The 24,611-nt window shown below is 36.9% G+C and overlaps 1 protein-coding gene and 1 non-coding gene across 2 annotated transcripts; one reads left to right on the top strand and one right to left on the bottom strand.

The window, feature by feature from the left end:
- The first annotated feature begins 17,680 nt into the window (after positions 1-17,680).
- Positions 17,681-17,753, top strand: TRNAV-UAC (transfer RNA valine (anticodon UAC)). The gene has a single exon. It is a non-coding gene; the product is annotated as a tRNA-Val (tRNA).
- Positions 17,754-18,123: 370 nt separating this feature from the next.
- On the bottom strand, positions 18,124-21,184 carry LOC131638672 (large ribosomal subunit protein bL9c-like). The gene is made up of 6 exons (XM_058909235.1): positions 20,978-21,184; positions 20,744-20,871; positions 20,213-20,258; positions 19,760-19,857; positions 19,635-19,682; positions 18,124-18,526 (listed from the first exon to the last, which is right to left on the bottom strand). Exons 1-6 carry the CDS (start codon positions 21,116-21,118, stop codon positions 18,406-18,408), a joined length of 582 nt encoding a protein of 193 aa, XP_058765218.1. The 5' UTR covers positions 21,119-21,184; the 3' UTR covers positions 18,124-18,405.
- Between the last annotated feature and the right edge of the window lie 3,427 nt (positions 21,185-24,611).

Raw genomic sequence — 24,611 nt, 5'->3', positions numbered from 1 at the left:
ACTGATGTTAATTGGAAATAAATAAAAGAGGAATTTAGGGTTACTTGATATGTGGCGATTGGTATTCTCAGACGTTCCTCTTCTTCGCGTGAACGGCGGTGCTGCGACGGAGATCCTTCTCCGATCGATTCATCTTCTCTCCCTCGCCGTGACTGAACGGAGCGCATTAGCCTCTCTTCAATTCGGTCTCTCAGCCTTCGTCTCTCTCCCAGTTCCCCCAATCTCCGCCGTGAACAAATCGAGACGAATCAACATCGCCTCTCTCGATATCGTTCTCAGCCCTCCGTTTTCCACTCCCAATTCAATAATCTCTAGCCTCGGGGAAAAAAACTCCGGTGCCTCTTCAATAACGGCGATGATGAGAAAACTGGAGAATACGACTTCGATACCTCAGGTACGCTTTACTCCTTGTCTCGTGTTTCTGATTTTCTTTCTTATCTTCTTCAACTTCGTCTTTTTCTGATTTTTGCGTTTGGTGTTGTGCGAATGGTGGTGTCGATGAACATTGTTATTGAATCTCACGGTGATTTTCTGTTTTTGCAGAGTATTGAGAATATGCATGAGATCACCGCGATGTTGACAAAGAAGATTGACGCTTGTGGATTCGTGAAGTTGTAGTGAAGGAGATGGTGATTCAGTGGCGATGAACCGTATGAAGCGTGTGAGGATTCTGAAGGTGATTCCCTTAGCTCTTCCTCTATGATTCTCTTTCTTGCTTTCTTTTTGAGTCTCAGATGTGATTGTTGTTGTAGTTGAAGGTGAGTAGCATTGAAGATTTTCTTATGGTTATTGCATACGAAGATGAAGGTTTTGGAGATTGAATATGAAGCTTTTTCTGAGTTGAAGAACCAGTGGAGGAATATGAAGAGAAGATTCTGAGAGAATGGAGAGGAAAGTGGTGGTGAAGATGGTTGAGAGCCTGAATGAAGGTGGAGGTCCTGATTTTATAGAAGCATCCAGGTTGAATTCTCCCTCTCATTTTTTCTGTTTTGATTCAGTTATTTCTGTTAGCAATTGGTTGAAAACTGTTAGCTGTTAGAAGGTAGTTAGAAGAGGTTATGATTCTGTTATTGTGAGCTGGCAGTTAGGAAATAAGAGATTCTGTTTGGTCGTTAGAAAGTTAGTTAGGAACACTGTTAAGTAGTTATGTTTGACAGTTGGGTTAGTTATGACTGAATGTTGGTTAGTCTTTGTGAAACCAAAACTGTAGGTTGAGTTAGTTGCTGACTGTTTGGGGTTTGTTGGTTATTTAGAAAAAGTTAGGAAAGGTTTGAACTTAAAAACAGTTAGGAACTAGTAAAAAGGTTAATTGGTTAGTAAAAGGGATGATCGTGTATGGATGTAATGAATATGGCAGGTTTTGGATTGTGCAGCAAGTTTAGACTTGTATTGGGTTTTGAATGGATCTGTGAAATTTGTTTGAATGCTGCAGGTTTATCTCTTTTGTTGAACAGGCTGCATGATTCTTTTCTCGGATTTTATTTCTTGTTTTCCGAATTGAATCGATGCGGGGCTGTTTCGAGAATAAGCTAAATGTTAGTGTTTACTGAAAGTCGACTGTTTATGAGATTGGTTGTATGATTTTTTGGTGATGTAGGGCTGGCTGGTTTAGGACTGTTATGTGAAGCTAGGTATGGTTATGTTTGGTTTTGAAACTAGTTAGTAAGTGTCATGAATGATATGTGTTGGTTTATGCTATTTATAGTATAAGGTATGTAGAATGGCTTAAACTGATGTGAATTGATGGTGGATTTTCTGAACTATGCTGAAACTGAATACAAAATGTCTATGAAGTATGCTGAATGCGTTTTTATGTGGTGCTGCAGGTTTGCTTGAGCAGTGGCGTTTGATTCAATCATTCCTTCAACGAGAACCTTGAAGCCGGCGTTCAGTTGGACCATATCTTCACGGAGAAACCATCATTGCTTGGTCATAGAGAACACTTGAAACAAAGAGCAATTAGGATTGGATTTGGGATAAGAACAATAGGCTCCTCACGTTTTCTCTTGTTGTAATTTTCCATATACAGTAGTATTGGTGATGTAATAGGATGATGAGATGTAATGGGTCTTTGGGCTTCAATTTGTAAGCGAAGTAGACCTTTTTTGTAATGGGCTTTGACTTTGTAACTTGAATTTGAATGTGGATTGGATTTATGTAACTATTATGTAGCATGAATTGGACTTGTGTAATGAAATTTGAGATAGTTACTTTGAATCGGAATTTTATAGGATGATTCGAACACTTGAATGATGATTGGTGTTCACATGACTTAGGCTTGGAATTTGGATGATAATGAGCGGAAAAATGTATGGATCTTGAATGAATGGTTGAATGAATTTGAATAGAATTGCACCAATGCTTAACAAATCTTTTTGATGAATAATCATGCACGCCTTAGTCTTGTAACGGGAATACCAAGCACTTCCGATTACTCTCTTATTTATTTATTTACGCAAATCCACTGAATAATCCAAGTCCACTTAATAAACCTTCACTTCCAAATTTCAACGACAAGTCTTGAATCATTAATTCTCGAAATCTCAATTAACCCGCAATTGAAGTACTAAGTACATGATGCGAGCCAAAAGTTGTGTTGATAAGATAAATGAACAAATCAATCTCTCCTGCCATTGCCCTTGTATTTCAACCCACCATAATAATAATGCCTTGAGGATTCTTGAAGAAGATAAGGATTGAAGCGCATAAGAACATATCGACATGAAATCCGATGAATCTCAGTCGAATTAATGATCGCAAACACCACATATACAACCCATATTCCTCTTTCCCTTGGTGAATCTTCATAGAGGAAAACCTTGTAGCTTTAGGAGAAAGAAGCCCACAATGAACGACCATATAAAACCGTAGCTTCCAAGATCCTTGATTCAATGCAAAGTTATTGATTAATGATGCATGACGTTATGTTGATGCCCTAATGGAGAGATGCATATGAAATGAGAAGTCTAAGCTAGTTAGGAATAAATATGTGGGCAAATTTTGGGGTGCAACAGATAGCGGATGCTCAAGACACATGACGGGAGACATATCACTCTTTGTTGAGTTCCACACAAAGAAAAAGGGGTATGTCACCTATGGAGACAAAAATCGGGGAGCTATACTTGGTAAAGGAAGTGTAGGTAACCCGTCTACCACAACTATAACTGATGTGTTACTAGTAGAAGGTCTTAAACATAATCTCCTAAGTATTAGTCAATTGTGCGACAAAGACTTCAAAGTAACTTTTACAAATTCTGGCTGCACAATAGAACATATTAAGAAAAGAGGCATCATGTTTAATGGCATATGAGTAAACTACATTTATAGGCTAAAACTTGGACAAAGGCATATTTTTTTTAGTAAAGCATATAGGATTTACAACAAAAGGTTACTTATAGTTGAGGAGTCTGTTCATGTATCCTTTGATGAATCTTATGCAAAATATGTCGAGAAAGGTATATCTTTTGATAGTGCAGGCCCATCTACTGAAGACATTGTCAAAGATAAGGAAGACGAAAGTGAAAGTGTTGTGAAGGAAGATGCTAAGAAAGAGAAAGATGAGTCTCATGATAATGTTGAAAAAGAAAGCATCTCAAACAACAAAGAACTTCCTAAGGCCTGGAAAAACATTAAAGATCATCCAATTGACAACATAATAGGGGACATCTCAAAGGGTGTTACAACACGCTCCAAGATAAGTAACTTTTGTCATCATTTTGCTTTCGTTTCACAAGTTGAGCCGAAAAACGCTAAGGACGCATTACTTGATGAGCATTGGCTAATGGCCATGCAAGATTAATTAAACCAATTTAAACGGAATGATGTTTGGGACCTTGTCCCTTATTCGGGAGATCATCAAGTAATCGGTACTAAATGGTTTTTTCGTAACAAACTTGATGAAACGGTGTTATTACTAGAAACAAAGCTAGATTAGTTGCTCAAGGTTACAATCAAGAGGAAGGTATTGATTATGAAGAGACGTACGCTCCCGTAGCACGTCTCGAAGCTATTCGTCTCTTACTTGCTTATGCTTGTTCAAAAGACTTTAAACTATTTCAAATGGATGTCAAAAGTGCCTTTCTAAATGGCTATATCAATGAAGAGGTATATGTAGCTCAGCCACCGGATTTGAAAATTACAAGTACCCAACTCATGTTTATAAGTTGAAACATGCGCTATACGGTCTCAAACAAGCCCCTAGGGCTTGGTATGAATGTCTAACCAAATTCCTACTTAGCCAAGGATACTTTAGGGGTAAAGTTGACACTACTCTCTTCATTAAAAGAAAAGATAAAGATATACTCTTGGTTCAAGTTTATGTAGATGATATTATATTTGGGTCGACTAATGCAAAACTTGTCAAAGAATTTTCTAAGCTTATGCAGAGTGAATTTGAGATGAGTCTCATGGGAGAGCTGAACTTCTTCCTTGGTCTACAAATCAAGCAACTTAGTCATGGAACGTTCGTAAGTCAAACCAAGTATTGTACAGAGTTGCTTAAAAGATTTGGAGTGAGTGAGTCAAAGGAGATTAACACACCTATGGCAACAAATAGTAACCTAGATAAAGATGAGAAAGGTAAAGAGGTTGATGTAAAATTGTACCGAGGCATGATAGGTTCACTATTGTATCTCACAGCTTCAAGACCGGACATCATGTTTAGTGTATGTATATGTGCAAGATACCAATCTTGTCCAAAGGAATCACACTTAAAAGCCGTAAAAAGAATTCTACGATATCTCCGTGGAACTACTACATATGGTCTATGGTATCCTAAAGGTAATGAATGTTATTTGGTGGGATTCTCTGACTCAGACTTTGCTGGATGCAAATCCGATAGACAGAGCACCAGTGGGACATGTCATCTATTCTCAAATTCATTGATAAGCTGGCATGGCAAGAAACAAGTATCAGTTGTATTATCTACCGCTGAGGCAGAATATGTCGCTGATGGAAGCCGCTGTGCTCAGATATTATAGCTCAAGCAACAACTCATTGACTTTGGTATTAAGCTTGATCGTATACCTATCATGTGCGACAACACAAGTGCCATAAACTTAAGCAAGAATCCTGTTTTACACTCACGAACCAAGCATATCGAAATAAGGCATCACTTCCTAAGAGATCATGTAGAAAAAGGAGAAGTTATATTTGAACATGTAGAGAGCAAGAAGCAACTAGCTGACATCTTCACCAAACCTCTTGCAACGGAGCAATTCTTCACCATTCGCAGAGAATTAGGGATACTAGATATCTCTAATTTGAGCTAAATGCGTTTGTTCACTTAATTTTATTTCCTTTACTTTATATATTGATTATGCCCAAGCTAACATTTCTCTTAGTATGAAGGTAGTTCATCATCAAATCAAGGATCGTGCCACATTGACAAGAGGATTATACTCCACTCTACGTAATGATGACGAGATACCTTAAAATTGAGAAAGTGGTAACATGTTTGTTGTTCACTTCCAAAAATATTATTGATACTATAGTATGCTATCAATTAACATGTTTATAGTGACTTCATATATGCTTCTCCATATATCTCATTTACATGTATATGTTGATCATCATTACTCATAACATACCATGTTTGGGCATACTAATAAGTAGAATCAGCATGTATCCAACCTGAGTCGACCTACTGAAGATTTTCTGTTTTGTTTGGATATTTTGTTCGCTTGGTTGTATTTTGAATATGTTTGGATATTATGCTCTACTGTTTTACTATTATGCTATGCAAGATAGCTTTCTGTTAAAATTATTATGTTACTCTCTTCTACTATTCTCTTATTGTCTACTTTTGATGTTGTCAAAAGGGGAGATGTGTTGAGAGTACGGGGGAGCTGAGTACGGGGGAGCTTAGTACGGGGGGGCTTTCGCCATTAAATCAAATGTTTTCCATCATCAAAAAGGGGGAGTATGTAAGTACAAGCCTATACTCACCAAGGAGTTTTCGATTCATGGCAAACATCATAAGTGAACAACCAACAAAAGCACAACTGACTTTAGGTCGACCTAAACCTTCAACAGGTCAACCTAACTGACTTTAGGTCGACCTAAACCTTCAACAGGTCAACCTAACTGACTTTAGGTCGACCTAAACCTTCAACAGGTCAACCTAACTGGGAACAATTTCAACTCAATTAAATCTGCTTCTGTTAGGTCGACCTAAGCAATGCAACAGGTCAACCTATCTTCTCAAAAATGCCAAAATTGTAGGTTTGCTCTGCACTAACACACAAGCTCTCATATATATTGTTTGCTGTCAATTATTGAGTATTCAACACCAACAACTGAAAGATACACAAAGGCTTCTCATCTTCGATCTTCGTCTCAACTCCAACACAACTACACACAGTCATTTTTGCATTGAGGGTTTGCGTTCAAGATCGATAACGTCCATGGAACGGAATTGAAGATTCCTAGTGGGTGAATATTTGTGGGGTTTTTCGTGAATAAAATCTGCGGGTTTTGTCCTCCAAGATTGGTGAATTTTGGGGGTTTTTATCAAGAGGTTTCATCAAGGATCCAACTGAGTGTAAAGATTGAAGAACAAGGGTTCAAGCAATTTAAGACACTGCAGAAAAGGGATCAAAGTGAAGCTCTTGGAAGACCTTGATCTGGCTCAAGATTAAGGGGGAAGAAGATTCAAAGGATCAACAAAATTGGTTTATCGTTTATCACTTTGTTATCTTCTTTGTATAAACTGTTTTCAATAATAATGAAAGACATCCCAATTCCCGTTTGGAATTGGGGGCAGATGTAGTCGTAGCGAGGACGACCGACGAACTGCCTGAACAAATATCGTGTTCTTATCGCTTTTATCTTTTCATTTACGTTTTGTTCGTATTTGGTTATAATTGCTAATTGATCAACGATTCAAGTGTTAAAATTGTGTATTAAGAACTTGCGTAAACATCACAATTCACCACACATTGAATCACAATCAATTTGGATATTATCACCAAGTGTTTGTCCTTTTGCTTCATCCATTATCAAAGCATTGCAAACAAAGTTTATCAAATTAGAAGTTAATCGTTTTTCATTAGAGCAACGAATTGATTCGATAACCTATCCTTTCATTGTTAATCCCAATTATTTTATGGTTTTATCACATATACAACCTTTTCAATAACGGTCCGGAATAGACGCGAGTCGATCCCGAACCGCTTTCGCTTAAGTTTGAAATAATTCAGAAAAACTCTGAGAGATCTATTCACCCCCCTCTAGATCCTTAAGCCCAGCGTCTAACAAGTGGCATCAAGAGCTCTGGTTTATTCCGTGCTACGTGAAACACTTATTGGAAAGATGTAGTGTCTATTGAAGAGTCTAAGAACCTAGATGAGATGAAGTTGGAAGAACTTTAACCTTCATTAGAGGCTCGTGAGATGAGGCTGAAGCAGGGGAACTCATAAAGGGAAAAGGTGGCTGAATAGGCACTGCAAGTAAGATTCATCAATAAGTTTGGAAAAGAAAAGGAGAATCAAAGAAATAATCTAGCTAATGATGAGAAGTCAAGAAAGAACTCAAAGAATCATGATGATTCAACCAAAAAGGCATGGACAACAAGTATTTGGGGAAGAAAGTTAACTTGAAGGAGGTACACTGTTACAACTGTCAAGGATTTGGCAATTATGCTCGATACTGTCGAAGAAAAAAGGAAGCAAGAGCAAAAGATAATGATGAAATGCAATATACATATGTCGGAGATAGTGACTCTAATGATGTGCTACTCATGGCCAATATTCAGTCGAACAATGACCAAGCCAATATGTGCATTTGGGTAGCACCGCGACTAATAGGTATTTACCATTAGTATCTTTAGTTTATATTTTTTAATGTGTTGGTTTAATTTTTTATTTATTTTAGGGTTGAGTATGCTCATTGGAAGTTAAATCAGATGTTGGAGAACAGTATAGGTGACATGGTCTCTAGTATAGGTGACAGTATAGGTGACATGGTCTCTACCCATCTCCACAACACGCCAACATACCGTTTCCATGTTCTCTAGTTGCTCATCCCGAATCTCAAGTACCTCCTGGTTAGTTGGTCTAGGTGGTTCTCCAAGAGTGTCTGGTGTTATGATAGGGTGTGACACCCTATAGAGCCATGTCATGTAGCCCTTAACACAAGTCCAATATACATGAGTTGGCTCTCGATGATATTCTTCTAGTACCAGGTGACTCTCGAAATTATCCAGTATCGCTTGTAGATATTTGCGAGGGACGGTGGAAGAAATGGAATCATGGGGAGGTCTTGGAATAATCTGTAAGTAGCCAAACTGGTGCATCACTCGCTTAAGAAGATACAGATACATAAGAGATGACCCATATCCCAGCTAGCCAGAGTATTAATAACAAGTATAATAAATCAATTGAGAAAATATTAGTAACAATAAATTACTGTAAGCAGCGTGCAACACCCCGTCATTTGCCTTGCCTTCCAAACACATCTCTCATCCAACTTAGAGTACATGTAGACCAAACAGGCGATCCCCCAATTATACTCGCGTATCACAGTTAGGTCTCTGAAGTACTTGAGGTAGACCACATCGACCTATGAGACTTCTTAAGTAATATGAATTAATTGAAAATCTTAATGAGAAACAAGCTTTTAAATAGACTTTCAGACCAGACCAGACTTTTAAAAATGTCAGGTCAGACAAAAAAAAGACCATTTAATAGGTCATAGGCCAGGCTCAGGCCTTTTAAAATTATCATATGTCAAGTCCAGACCTTCTAAAACCTAGCCTAGCCTACCATATTTCCACCCCTACTCATATTACCAACACATTTTTTGAATAAATAGTGTTTATGCTGATGTATCTTCTGACGCACTTTTAATACATACGAAGATGCATATCTAGATTAAATTTTAAATCAGAGTGGCATCTCTTCAATTTAGTTTGAAAAATGATAAAAATAAATTCAGAAATACTACTCCGAACACTAGAGATATTATAAATTTTCCACGGTGGTAGGAAATACATAAAAATGAAAAAAGCATTTCCCTAAAAATTTTCATTAAACAATAGCGAGTCGGCCAACCACATAGTATTTGGAAATATATTCAAACAAAAACAAAATTGTACTATTGGCAAAAATTAATCATACTTTACTTTTGTTTTAAAAATATAAAATAAAACGATGGTGATATATATTCTCGAATAGTTTCTGCTTGGGAAATAAAAAATAGAGATGAATTCAGATAGTGAAATATACTTTCCATGTGCATCTTTATTTTGTATCCATTTCGTGAATTTTTTTTTTGAATATCCATTTTTTTTAAAAAAATTCCAGAAATAACCAACTTTTCAAAATAATTCCCCAAATGTCACTTTTTTGCTATCTGCAACACGTTGTCGCCAGGGGGGGTGGCGACAACACTTGGCCCATAACGTCGTCGCCAGGCCCATTGGCGCCTACATGCAATATTTAGGTGTTGTCGCCACCCCCCCTGGCGACAACACCCCCCCTTAATTTTTTTTTCTTTTTTTTTTTGTTATTTTTTTTCTTTAACATTATTTCCTCTTAACTTTTTTTTATGTTATACTTTTCAATTATTATTTCAAAATGGATTTTATAAATAATTATTTTTTTCATGGTATTATATTTTAGGTAATTTTTTACTTTCAATATTAATGTTTTTGGTACTATTTTCTCTTAAATCTTTGTAAATTTTATTGGTTCCAAATATTTTTTCCATGGTAATATTTGGTAATTTCTTTCAATATGTACCATGAACTATTTTTTATTTAGTAATTTTTTTTGTGTTGTAACCCATAAAATTTATAAAAAAAAAAGTTCATTTCATTGAAAAAGTAAATTACAAACATCATCGAAACTAATAACTATGTTGTGGAACTAGATCCACGATTGGGACATTTGGTCCTATTATGTCCTACCTCACGACATATACTACACTTCCTCTGCATTTTTTCAGTTACGTCCATCTCGGTTCTAATACGCCTGCTGTTTGGTCGACCGCTTTTATTCCGACGCATTAAATCGTTATGCCAAACTGTTTCCCCCTCGTACACAGGCCAATATGCCTCCATTGCTACCACCGGAAAGTAGTTGTCGTATACGTTGAGCAACGTTGATACTTTATAAATTTCTGATACCAAAGATAATGCATCAAAGTGAGTGTGTGAACATGCTGCAAGGACATGGGAGCAAGGCATGCGATATGCTTGAAATTGGCCACAGTCGCACCAACGACCTGGGATATTGACGCGATACTCTTGTCGTGGAAGCCCCTGGCTATGGTCAATTGTTTCTTTGACACTGAAGGTGTGGCCATGACGGTCGAACTCGGTCACCCGATGAGTGTTACCCTTGGCAGATTCCTGTTGTATATATTTCATGCAGACATCGCTATATACCTGTTGTGTTTGTAACACTGAATTCCACCTCTTACCTCGTGTGGCGAACAAAGTTGCCATCCGAAAATACGTAGCACTAACAATGGCAGTTACAGGTAGGTTTCGTATGCCTTTGAAAACCCCGTTCATTGATTCCACAAGATTTGTAGTCATGTGGCCCCACCTAGCCCCATCGTCGTATGACCTAGTCCATCTTGCTCTATCAATGCTGTCAATCCACCTCCCTGCATCTGGATTTGTCAACGCTATTTCTCGGCGGTAGTATTGAAATCCAGGTTGGTTTAAGGCATACCCCGCGTTCACCAAGTGGTTCTTCAAAAATTTATCCTTGATCTCTCTCATAAAATTCTGTGCTATGTGCCTAATACAGTAGACATGCTTAGACGGAGGGTTGTGCCAACCATTTGCCGGATTGTTGTATGCGCTGTCAATAGAAGCGTGCCTGTCAGAAATCAAACAAATATTAGGTTGTGGAGCGACTCTAGCTCGGAGATTCTTCAGAAAGAAACCCCAAGCAGCAGCTGTTTCTGCTTCTACCAAAGCAAATGCTATTGGAAAAATGTTGCTATTTTCATCCTGCGCGACCGCCATCAACAAAGTTCCCTTGTATTTCCCATACAGCCACGTTCCATCAATTTGAATAATCGGCTTGCAAAAACCAAAACCGACGATGCATGGTTGAAACGCCCAGAATAGTCTATGGAAGATTCCATTACCTTCGAGAGGGGTTCCGTCCTGGGACTGTGCCGGCAGTGTCTCCAATATACTAACAGTCCCAGGTGAATACAATTGTAGTGCAGCCAGGTAGCGAGGAAGTTGTTGGTACGATTCCTCCCAGTTGCCGTAGACTCTTTCAATTGCTTTCTGTTTCGCCAACCAAGCCTTTCTGTACGAAGGTCTGTATTTGAACACAGAAACGCAATGAGAAATAATTGTCTTCACCTTCAGGGATGGGTCAGTTTCGACCAGAGGAATGATGGTATGACATATCATGTCATGACTGAGTTTTCGATGATCTTGCGCCATGTTAGTGGTGACGCAGGTGTGGGCTTGAGATATCGAACGTATCACCCACGCGTTAAACTTCTTTCTGAACGATGCCTTCAGCATGTATCCACATTCCGGGTTTTTGCATGCAATAGTGACTCTCTCTGGATTTGATCGATCGGCTTTAAAATCAACACAATTTGCTAAGTGCCAATTTTTTTATAGCCAACAGACAATCATCCTTCGAACGAAACTGTCACCCTCTTTTAACTCCTCGCTTGACCTCATGTATGGATTGTAGAACATATCGGACGATGGCTCGTCCTCTCCTAAATTAAGCATTGTGAAATGTGCCAGAGGTGAATATGCATGTGTATCCGGTACTCGATCCGGTACTGGAACTTCTTCGTCACCTTCATCTTCGGATTCACGATTCACCAACTCATCAACAACATCTTCTATATCAGTTTCTTCGTCAATGACATGCTCGGGTTGTTGTTCGTCATCAACAACAGGATCAATAACTTGTGACTGAATATTTTGCGAAGGAGCATTTTGTTCAACCACTATGTACAGTTCCAGATAATCATAACCAAAATGCTCATGGGTGAGGAACATGTTTTGAACCTCTAAGTCAGTTGTTATCTGTGATTAACAAAATATGACTGAGTTGTTAGGTTGAAGAAGGGGTTGTCGGTAAAATATCTGAGACACTTGTTCTCTTATTTTGGATTCGATTTTCCTTTTTAGATAAGAGAAATCTGATTGTCTATTTAGAGCAAAACGTGTTGAGTTTGTGTTTCTAAATAGAAAACCGTTTGTGTCGCAGTGGTATGTCTCACCATTCATATGAACACGAACTTTGAACTGCGAGGTGGATGCCATAATTTTGATATGTGTTTGTGAAAGAAGAAATGTGAGAATTGTGTTGTGTTGTAAAAGGAAGAAATGTTTGGGAAAGTTGTGATGGTTGTAAAAAATAGTATGTGAAGTAGTTCCTATATATCATGCAAGAAATCTTACACAAGGGTAATGCATGCAAGAAATGAAGCAATAATTCTGCACAAGATAGTAACTTTGACATGACTAATGCATGCCACAAGAGAATCTCGTCCCCACCTCTTACACAAGGGTAATGCATGCAAGAAATGAAGCAATAATTCTGCACAAGATAGTAACTTTGACATGACTAATGCATGCCACAAAAGATAGGGCTGCATGCATGAAGATAGGGGGAATCGTTGCAGGAATCTATCAGGAATCGCTTCAGGAATCATTACAGGCGCATGCTAGGGTACAGGAACTCGTTTCGGACGCATGCTAGGGACAGAAAACAGATGGGGACCATGTGGGGCCCTAATTTTTATTCTTCAAAATTATTGTTTATGTTTTTCCCTTGTTAATGAAACCCTAATTGTCCCTCTATAAATTAGGGTTTCTTGTGTGCATCAGTACACACACGAAAAAATGAGATCTCGAATAAGGCCAGATAGCACGCACCGGACTACTGAGCCTCCACCACCTGTAAGGCGTTTGGACTATCAACTCCCATTGTTCGAAGAAACGGATACGTTATTTTCTCTGCCGTCAAACCTCCCATGCAGGTAATGTTTTGGAACATTCAATCCATGGACCAGCTTAAGCGAACCCTTCTCAGGTTTTTGGAGGGAGAGTGGAGTCAAGGCGAACAAATCAGATATATCAAGAGACTTAGAACAAGGGGAGGTGCTTTTCTTGAAAGACAGCGTTGGTGGGAGACAATGGAGGACGACATTCAATGCACTCGAATGATGGAGGACAGAGAAGACATTGTCCTAACCGTTGTAATATCCTAGATGTTGCAGTTTCTTTATCATTTCAGCTACTTCTGTACCGTCCAATTAAATGCTCTGAGCATATATTAATGAAATGTTTTTTTAACATTACAAAGTTTCCAATTAGTATTTAAGTTATTAATAATTAGCAAAATTATTTTCCGCGGTATTTCACCCACTATAAATAAAGGTGTGTGTGTGTGGAGTTGAAGTACCAACTCTTTCTTCATTCTTACTGCAAACACAAAAAATGAACTCAGTTTGGGCTGTGGTTTTTTTTGAGGAAGGTAGTCACATGCGTGTCTGCCTTAACCCCCATTGGAATTTCCAGAGAATTGTTAGAGCCATCAACACTGGGTTTCGTCAACTAGATGGTTCGACCAGAAAAGTTAAACAGATAGATTACCGTTGTCCATACATTACGTTGACGGATAATAATCCAGAAGGCACCTACATGTATTACTGGGACCGTGTGAAAGACGATGTGGACGTGGATCTAATGTTTTGGACACACAGTGGAGAGGTTAACCGAGGCGTTGAAAATCCACTTGTTCTTGCAGTGATACTCGAGTAGTTTAGATTAAGTGTTGTTGTGTTTGTTGCAATGATCGAGCGTGTACTACAAGTTGTTATGTGTTATTTTCTTAGATGTTTTGGTTTCTGTGTTGGTTATTGTCAATGTACCTTTTTAATTAATGAATGAATTAATGTTTTCCATAATATATATCTGCGCTAGTTTAATATAAAAGTCTCAAAATCTATTATAATTGTATGTTTTAAATGAATTAAAAATTATGATAATGCATGTCACAAATTATGATAATGAATTAAAATCTATTATAATATAAAATTCTCAACATCTAAATAAAAAATAAAAGTATATGATAAATCGGTGCATGCAATGGTTTAACATAATTTAGGATGACAAGAATGCATGCCTCTATAGCAATCTAGTCCCCCCACCACAGACATGACAAGACAAGACACTGCAGGGAATCTCGTCCCCACCACAGACTTGACGGGACAAGACACTGCAGGGAATCTCGTCCCCACCACAGACTTGACGGGACAAGACACTGCAGGGAATCTCGTCCCCACCACAGACTTGACGGGACAAGACACTGCAGGGAATCTCGTCCCCACCACAGACATGACGGGACAAGACACTGCAGGGAATCTCGTAATAACCTATGCATTTTGGCTATAAATATGTTCCCAAACTTGTTCATTTTCTTCATCACCTCTTATACTTTCATCAGAGCAACTTATCATCAGAGCAACTTTGTGTTTCATCATCAACAAACATGTCTCTCCTAACTATGGGTCAAGAGCATCGAGGCACCATTGCAAACATTGCCACTTATGTAAGTTTGAGTAAACACTTAATTTTTTTTACTTAAATTTACTAATTTCAAATACTTATGGGAGGTGTTTTTTTTATAGGATGTCACGAGATTTAGGACCCGTGCTGGTAAGATGAATGCTCCTGACCCTTTGATTGTGGACTACGTTAAACGTGCGGGATTTGGTGAAGTAATGAACTTAACACATACCTCAGTTGATATGAAGTTTATATTAGCATTGTGTGAGCGTTGGAGGCCTGAGACTCATACTTTTCACCTTCCAATGGGTGAATGTACCGTCACTCTAGAGGACGTGTACATGTTGTTGGGTCTCAAAACAAATGGAAAGGCAGTGTATGGAAATGTCCAACAACCAAACGCCCTATGCGTCGAATTGTTGGGTGTGGATTTAATAGAGGGTGAGGGGCAACAAAGGGGTAGGGGCCAAGGTATAAAGCTTGCTGGCCTTCAGGAAGCTTATGTTGGGCTTCAATTGAATCAGTTTTCTGACGAAGAAACTATACTGCAGAAAACTAGGATGTATATTATGTTGTTGTTTGGTACGTTTCTATTTCCCGAAGGCACGGGAAATAGTGTTAATTTTATGTACTTGTGTTTACTTGGGGACATTGATGCAATAAAGACATATAGTTGGGGTTCGGCTGTGTTGGCATACCTATATAGTTCCTTATGCAAATGTGCAAAAAAGGATAGTTGTACATTTAGTGGATGTGCATTCTTGCTACAAGCATGGGCATGGTGGAGGATGCCGGTATTGGCCCCTGCAAATCCAAACAGTTACGCCTTCCCTTACGCTTCAAGGTAACTTTTGGATCTTATTTTAATTATTGCTTTTTATTCTATTATTATTTGTAACTATATTGATTTATATCTTTTAATGTGTTTAGGTTCAATGCACTCGGAATGGATTGGTCCAAAACGCCTGATTCCAAAATCATTTTCTACCGCCAGCTATTAGATCGACTAGGACCCCAAGAAGTAATACCTCTAAAAATGTCCATTTTCTAAATATATTTTTAAAAATAACTATCTTCTATATTCTGAAATTAATATTATTTGCTTTGCAGTTTATTTGGCGTCCTTACTTGGAATTGGACCACGTACCCGACCTTGACGAGGCGGCTATTTGGACAGCAAAATCACCCATCATACGGTTCACCACTGTGGAGATGCACCCGAGTGACCGTGTGAAGCTCCAATTCGGCATGCATCAAGGTATCCCTGACCCACCTGAGCCTGACTATTTGGGACGTTGGCATCTTGCGAAGGTTAGCGAACAGTGGTACGTACAAAATTACAAGTCCTTTGCCATAGAGCAGCGTAAAATATGGGCTCGTCGATCAAAAACGGTTCTAGAATTTCCTGTGGTGCCGGGAGAAATGAAGCCAACTGTTGAGTATGTAAACTGGTACAGATCCGTCACAAATCCTGAAATGATTGTGTCTGCCCCTTTCTATTTAGCTGACCCGCGAGCACAACCTCCATATTTTGGAGGACAACAACAACCACCACCAAATTACCACCAACAACAACAACAACCACCGCCACCAAATTACCAACAACAACAACAACCACCACCAAATTACCAACAACAACATTACCCACAACAACACCAACAACAACAACAACAAAGTTACCACCAACAACCAATGCAACCACAAACACCTTTTTACCAACAACATTCCCAACAACTCCACCAGTTTTTTCCATCCCAAACTCAACCACAAAATCAAGAATTCCATGCAGGGAGCTCTTCTAGATCATATTTCCAGGAATTCCATGCGGGGGGCTCTTCAAGATCACCACCAATGACCCCCGACATGGGCATAGAGGAAGAATACCCGCAATACACCACATTCGACCAACACACATCACAGTACCCCAGCCAACAATTTGACTTCAACACACCGCCACAACCATTGAATTTTAACCAAACCGGATCCACCACCAACTTCCAAAACTTCCAGGCTGCACCCACTAGGAGAAATTTTAACCCGCCTAGACACAGCTTCGACAGCGCCGCGGGCACCCGCCTATCCTATGGAGGGAATTCTATAGGTCAAGATGTTGAAGACCCAGGTTTCATTCAGGGACCGTCGACTATGGCACAAGACGAACCAAATAGAGGGGGGCGTCGTCGCGGAAATAGGGGGCATTACCAACTCGTGACCCGTCTACACGACCCATTCGGCAACCTCAATGTGGATCGTACCATGGTCCACGTGGCGCGCAATAAGATTTTTATTTGTATCGTGAATGTATTTTGTAATGTTTTTAATTATAATGTATTTGTATCGTTAATGTATTTTAATGTCTTTAATTTTAATGTATTTGTATTTTAATATATAAATATTTTAAAGAATGCTCAACTTTCAAAATAATGAATCCACCACCAACTTCCAAAAATAATTTTAACAAGATAGATAAAATAAAACAATATAAGAGAAATTATTGTTAAAAATTGTAGTTATTAAAAAAATTGTAGCTATTAAAAAAATTGTTGTTAAAAATTGTAGTTATTAAAAAAACAATACAAGAGAAATTATTGTTAAAAAATGTTGTTAAAAAAAAATACTAAAAAAAATACGAAAAAATAATATTAAAAAAATGTAGTTATTAAAAAAAAATACTGAAAATATTTTAAGTGAAATTATGTTAAAGAAAAAAAATAACAAAAAAAAAAGAAAAAAAAAATTAAGGGGGGGTATTGTCGCCAGGGGGGTGGCGACAACACCTAAATATTGCATGTAGGCGCCAATGGGCCTGGCGACGACGTTATGGGGCAAGTGTTGTCACCACCCCCCTGGCGACAACGTGTTGCAGATAGCAAAAAAGTGACATTTGGGGAATTATTTTGAAAAGTTGGTTATTTCTGAAATTTTTTTTAAAAAACTTGTTATTCAAAAAAAAAATTCCCATTTCGTTACCACTGATTTAATTTAACAATGGTATATACCAAAAAGAAATTTATTTGAGCAATAGCATGATACTTTTTGCGGTAGTAAGAGTCCGTTCTGAAAAATTACTATGAGAGTGTAATTAATTTGAAATAAAGATACTTCTTGGAGCGTACTCAAATTTTAAACTAAAGTTATATATTATAAAAATATAGATATCTTTCAACAACAGTTGCTGTGGTGTAGTGGTTATCACGTCAGTCTTACACACTGAAGGTCTCCAGTTCGATCCTGGGCAGCAACAGGTTAATTTTTCATTTTTTCCTTGTTTTAAGCACCAAACGTAGTAACATGTCACCGCCATATTTCTTAGGAGATTTTAGCCTATTGTTTCTTGTTCTTGGGGCTTATGAAGCTTGCATTTTAAAGCTTCATTTCAACATAAGACCTTACAAACATATCATTGAACACATAAACAAACATGTCCATGTTAATCTCAAGCATCATTTGTCTTTTTCACTAATCTTAAGCAAGTTTTTAGATATGTAACAAAGTCCAAAAATATTGCTTTCAAAGGTTTTCACACTTAATTTTATAGAAATTGTTCATTGAACTCTAAGGCTTGCTAGAAAACTAGAGGTTTCATTTTCCTTTTGCTTGTAATATCAATGAACTTCCATAAAAAACTCTTTTACCATCATAAATAAGCATTACATACATTGTCCTGAAAATTGAATACACATTCAAGGAGATACAAAAAAACAAAATGTTAAAAATAAGAAACAATCTCCACATCCTACTCGTCCAAGCCTTCGGCCAAAGTCACAAGACTACTACTTTGAGCTTGAATTAAGTCTGAACATTTCTCATCATAGTTCATAACATGGTTGTTATGCAAGTTGGTGATTCCCAATTGTGCATTTAGCAAACGGAACTTCAGAACATTTCAGTGCTGCTTAGTTAGCTATAACATTCACCTTCACTTTAGCTGTAACATCTGGGTGAAGTTTTAACTCTGCAATATATTCTCCTGTTTCCCTAATCTCTGGAAGGTTAACAATTCTCTTGTCCACCTCCCTAGAAACGAATCAAAAATCACGAGACAATTAATCAATTATACTACAAAACACATGTGAACTTACACCAACTGAAGAACTTTAAATCATCAAATGGTCCTTGAAAATAACTAGTTTCTTATACTGAGATATAACATTTAAACAAATTGTATATATTGAAAACATCCAAATGAATACACAGAACTATGGAAGAACCTCATGAATCTATGAAGTTTGCTTTGTAGAATTATGTGTTAACCATGGTTATAAATTTGAGATTCCAATTATGAATCAAAAGATTTATTTTGCTAATCAAGAATCAAATGTTATTGTGATATTGTAAGATACATTACCTATACAAATATGACATTCTATATCTTTATACCAAAATAACTGACAGCATAATTGTAAGTTGATAAATCATATATGAATTTCAAAATAATTCAAGATTCAAGTCATAAAATCAGAAGACAAAAGAAAAAAGGCTAGCTACACAAACTTGACAAAAGAATGACATGCTACACTAACTTTAAATGGTGAATCATTAGAATAAATTGAGATTCATCCCAGTGAATCAGAAGAACTCATCATAATGAATAAGGACTTCAGATAAAATTTCTGTCCAAAATCAATATGCACTAGGGATTCACATCGAGTGGGTTCAGACTTGTGCCGAATCGAGATACAACATACATGTAATGTAATATATTGATGACCATGGTACTGACAATTTATAAGATTAAAGGCAAGAGTAAAATAATAGAGTAGTTATGACTGAAACGTACATTGAATATTAACTGACTAAACCAATGTATCACATTAAACATTATGCATATTTGGTCCAAAATAAAAGGAATTCTCTAAATGAAATGAAATTTCAGATATTTGGCGATCCTATTAAAATTTTATCAATTTTCTATTGATAAACTATATTGAAAACTCTAATGGCAGACACGATAGCGGTTTGGGGCCCCAAATAGAGGCCACAACAAATGCTATTGCAGACGGCAGCTCACAGCACAAAAGCTTCGCTCTGAACCTTACCACCGCTATGGTATTCCTCTATAGCGCACTATTGACAACATATGCTCACAGAAAAGATTGATGCACATCAGAAAGATAAATAGTACCTTTGAAGTTGTGCCTTGATTATGTCAACAAGATCTTGAGCCGTAACACTAAAGAGAAAGCAAACATCAGACACAACCATACAGACACAAATCAACATCTTGTAATTAGGTGGAACATATTTTACCTTCCAAAGATTTGTTTTCCTTTACCACCTTTACGTTTCACCTTAAAAGTCCCAACAGTTTCAAAAATTAGAGCAAGTTGCTGTGCCTCTTCTTTTACCTAGAGAAATGTAAACTTAGATTAGATAGCCTTATTTGTCTTCAATTGTACGTAGGAGAAAAAACTCCTAAAAACAATTCACAAGGAAGTACGAAAGTAGTTGTAAAATTTCCTAAACCTAAGAGAATCAGATATTAAACATTGAATACAAAATAATCATGGAATAGCCTTTGAAAGAAATTTACATTCTAAACTAACTCATTGTTAAGAGCCTATAGCTCTTCATGGAAAGTTATTTAGAACTTAGAAGCAGAACATATTAACATTCTTTTCCTCTTTAACTCTCTTGCTCAATTTTCACTTATCATGAAATTCCACTGCATATTACCAGAAGACCAAAGAAATGATACCTTACCCGTTGTTTCTCAGCCTCAATTCTTTCTTCTTCTATCTTCATTTCCCTGGAAAGAGAAAGTTAAAATTGAAAAGAACTAGAGAAAATACAAGGAAAACACAATTCAAAATTTGACAAATATATTTTTTTCTTAATGTAATGCTTAATGCATTATTCTAACGAAAAACTAACAGGCTTTCATGTTTTCTAGACAGAGTTTATTCTTGATGATACCAAAACTAGTAACCAATGTCGCACTCACACTTCGGATCGAAAATGTGTCAGGTGTTTGATATATCATTTACTTAAAACACTAGTGTATACGTGTCAGTGTCGATGTTCGTGTCAGTGTCGATGTTCGTGTCAGGTGTCTAATACGCACTAATGTTCAACACTAACACAACACTTACACATGGGTTGAATTCAATACATCAATTTACTTAAAATACTAGTAGTGCACTATGAAATACTGACACCTCGAACATCACCCTGACACTGACGCCGGTGACACTGATAATAATTTGAGAAAATGAATAAATAATAGAAGATTACTTGAGTGTATCAGGAGTTACAAGCTGAGCCTTGCCACTTGGAAAGAGGAAATTTCTGAAAAACCCAGCCCTAACATCAAGAAGCTGCCCTTTCTTTCCAACATCAACAATATCTTCCTTCAGGATTATCTAATTTCACAAAATAGCAACAAAAAAACCTAATAAGTTTCATAATTATGTCACAACAGAGAGAAAAATCAAGTAATGTAGAGTGTGGAATGTTGATGTAACTAACCTTTCGAGTTTTCTTCGTTTTCTTTTGAGCGAAAACCATAAAACCCGAAGTTTTGTTGAGAAATTGAGAAGAAGTTTTCAAATTTGCGGCGAAACGTAGTGAAGAGGTTGAGGAGAGAGAAGATAATGTTGATGATGCCATTGTTGTTTTGAAAACTCACCACCCAAAATGTGTTATGTTTTCTTCTCTTATCTCTTATGTGCTAAGTGCTATTACAAGCAGACATTATAAAAAATATAATAAATAAATGTAAAGAAAATAAGGATTTTACTCAAACCTCGAAAGAAAATTCTACATTTTTTAAATTATTTTTGAAATGTTATGCGAGTGGGGTAATTTAATTTATTTTTAAGCTATAATTTTTTTATTGTTTATAATATTTTTAATTTTTAATCATTTCAATATACTTTTTTCTCTTATTAGTTAGGGGCAATTTTGACAAAACTATAAATTTTAAAAATAACAATTAAATTGAACTAAATTTTTTCTATAAAAGTAACCCTTATAAAGGAACAGAGCGAGGAGGGACGGGTGGCAAAACGGGTCAGGCCCGCTGGGTCGGCCCGTTTGAACCGCCATTTTGGACGGGCTGGGTTGAGGTTTTCGGCTCGGTACCTTAAGTTGGCCCGCCCCGCCTAACCCGCTTAAAAAATCGGGCCGAGGCGGGGCGGGACGGGTTTCGCCCGCAGGCTTTTTCTTAAAAAAATTATTTTTTATTTAGAATTAAAATTTAAAAAAACTTTAACTATAAAAACAACACTCTTCTCTTAGAATTATATTGATTGAATTATACAAATTGAATTATAATTATAACGTTCTTTCTATAACTTTCTAATACATGTGTTGATTGGAAAAGTTTGAAATAAAAGAAAAGTTGTATAACATGCATAATTATTAAGTTGTTAATACATTAGCTCACATGTTTTCTTTAGAAATAGATGTTGATTTTAAGAAAAGAAGAGATTTGATGAGTCTATAAGTGTAACAAATTTTGGATTTAACTATTAAGGAATCGGTTAATATAAAAGTTTATATGAAGTAATTAGTGAGAAAGTTAGGTGTTGATATTTTATGCACTACTATTTTATGCATCGTGATGTATTATGCGGTGTAATTGTTATCACTGTCTGTTTTATGTAAATTCTTAATTAGACTTTTTAGTAGTTAGTTTTTAAATAGGACTAAAGTGATATGTATTATTTATTTATTTTGATACGTTTTTTTATTGTGGTTGAGTTTATTTCGTTATTTTTTTGTTATAATTGATCTTTAATTGTTTTATTTTTTGAACTATTTGGACTTAAGATATGTTGAAGTTCTATTGTGCGTTTTTTAAAAAAATATTTTATCAACCTTTTTGGTTATAATTAATTTTTTTTTTAAATTATATGGTAAATCAAATTGTAAAATAAAAAAATAAATAAAAATTAGCGGGCCGGCCCGCCAATCCGCCAACTCGTTAGTAAACGGGGCGGGCATGACTTTTGAATTCGGACACCTAAGTAGGCCCGTCCCGCCCCACCCCGTTTTTGGACGGGCTTAAATGGGGCGGGCCTAAACGGGCCGGGCCGCCCGCTTTGCCATCCCTAGGAGGGGGTAATAGTTAAACAAAATATATTTATATGAAATGAAAAATTAAGGGTTTAATATGGATTTTGTAACTCTAAAAATACAAGATATTTAGTTTTTTTTAGTCTCTTAGAATATTCGATTTTCATCTCTTAAAAAAACATGTTTCAAATGTTCTTTAATTTTAAAAATAAATTTAATTGATATTCACTATCTATGTAGAGTTTTATATTTAAAAATATTTAATTTATATCATGCAAACAATTTTAAAAAGTTTTTGTTTATTGTACTTGCATAGTATAATAATGGTTTGTCAGGAAGTAGGTTTGATTTGTTCTGATCGATAGAAAAGTAAATGAATAACCTAGATGTTTAACTAAGATATTTATAGAAGCGATTATTTGATTCATAAGTCACTGCAAAGACATGTTCTCATGTTTGTCAATTCAGCCACATGCCATTAGATTTGACCTTGTAATAAGAGTTTGGGATGAGTCACCCTCAATAATAAAATATCCATTTAACTTATGAGACTTGAGGTCTTTCAGCTATTTTGTAACATGTGGTTTGACGTATTTTCTAGGAGTCACAACAAAGGAGTATAAGATCAGGTTGAACCATGTGCTCGCTCGTTAGCGCCTAAGTATCCTCTATGTTATTTGTCAGTAGGATAATTGATGGGTTGAATCCTTTGGAGCGATTATGATGTTTACCTTTATTTTAGCTTGGTGTCCTACAAACCATCATTGTCTCCCCTTCCGAACTTCTTCCAAGTAGTTGGGCCTTTATCATAGGGTTTAAGATATATGCAGAAGCTTAGAGATAACACCTACTATAGCCATCTTTCTTCTTATTTTAAGATACCAAAGTTGTTGAAAAGGGAGGATGGGTATCTATAACTGTCCTCGCCAAGAGAGCGCTGCTTACTTCATACTCGTCCAAATATATGAATTGAAAAGGTAGATTTGTGTGGGTATAGGGAAAAAGGGAGTGTTAAATTCCATGGTTATTTTTTTAAGACCGACAAGTATTGATTTCCTTTCTATTGATTAAGTGATTGTGTGCTAATAAACGATTTTAATCGTGAGTAGTTGAGTGAGATGGAGAGAGAGGCTATCGAGTTCTTGGAAGTGTTTTTATATTATGAGTGCGAGAGAAGTGATAAATTATGAGGAGAATGACAAAAAGTTTGACGATCATTTGCGTAAGTGTTTCCTTCTCCCAATGATTTGACTTGTGTGGTTATTTTTACTAATCTTTTGATTTATTTACATCGAGGAAGGCTCTCATGCCAGTTCCTGAAAAGAAGGCTTTGTTATAAAGGAGAAAAGCCTAATGGTGTGAGGCGTGGTCTAGCAACTCGAAGAGCAGCCCCTCTAATTTGATCACCCAACGTGGACAAAAGAGAAAACATATGGAAGAAGCTCGAATAGTTTTAGCCAAGCCTATTTGATATGGACAAATATGCTTCTGCATATAATAAAGATCTAACCAAGAGAGTTCTTCTAACAAAGTGACATATAAGGGGGGAAAATAAAAAATTTAGATGAGGTTAACAAGATGAAGAAGGAAGGAACTACAACCTATAAGATTGATAAGGCAGAGAGGTTTCACCATAATGATAAGGATGTCATTGATAAGAACCAATTAAGGTTCCAATCCAATAACCAAAATAGGGGAAAATCTCACTCGATATTCTCATAATAGAGAAAACTCAATCCATTTCAAACTTGTCCAAAAGAGACTACAAATGCTTGCTGGGGAGTCTGGAGAAAGAGGGAGCACCAACAGGACCAATGCCCCAAGACCACAAGAGAGGGGAGACACCACATCTCCACCCAAAACCTTAAGGTGTTAGGTAAATGGGTCATCTCTCTTATAAATCCAACATTCCACCCATTCATAGGCGATGTGAGACTTTAATCACTCACATTTGCACCCAACATTCTCCCCCACAAGTGTGAGTTTCCCACATCCTGTAACACAATCCTACAGCGGATCTAACTCCCACTCCCCCACCAATCTGAACCACAACTCTGATACCACTATTGGAGAGTTTGGGGAA

Source organism: Vicia villosa, unplaced genomic scaffold (genome assembly GCF_029867415.1).
Source record: "Vicia villosa cultivar HV-30 ecotype Madison, WI unplaced genomic scaffold, Vvil1.0 ctg.002369F_1_1, whole genome shotgun sequence".
NCBI lineage: Eukaryota > Viridiplantae > Streptophyta > Magnoliopsida > Fabales > Fabaceae > Vicia > Vicia villosa.
This window is presented reverse-complemented; position numbering and strand designations above follow the sequence as displayed.

Excerpts from the sequence above, each read along its gene's own strand:
- LOC131638672 (XM_058909235.1), bottom strand. The coding sequence starts at position 21,118 with ATGGCATCATCAACATTATCTTCTCTCTCCTCAACCTCTTCACTACGT. Across the intron at positions 19,858-20,212 it reads TTGAGGCTGAGAAACAACGG|GTAAAAGAAGAGGCACAGCA; the intron begins GTAAGGTATCAT and ends ACATTTCTCTAG. Across the intron at positions 18,527-19,634 it reads ATCAAGGCACAACTTCAAAG|GGAGGTGGACAAGAGAATTG; the intron begins GTACTATTTATC and ends ATTCGTTTCTAG.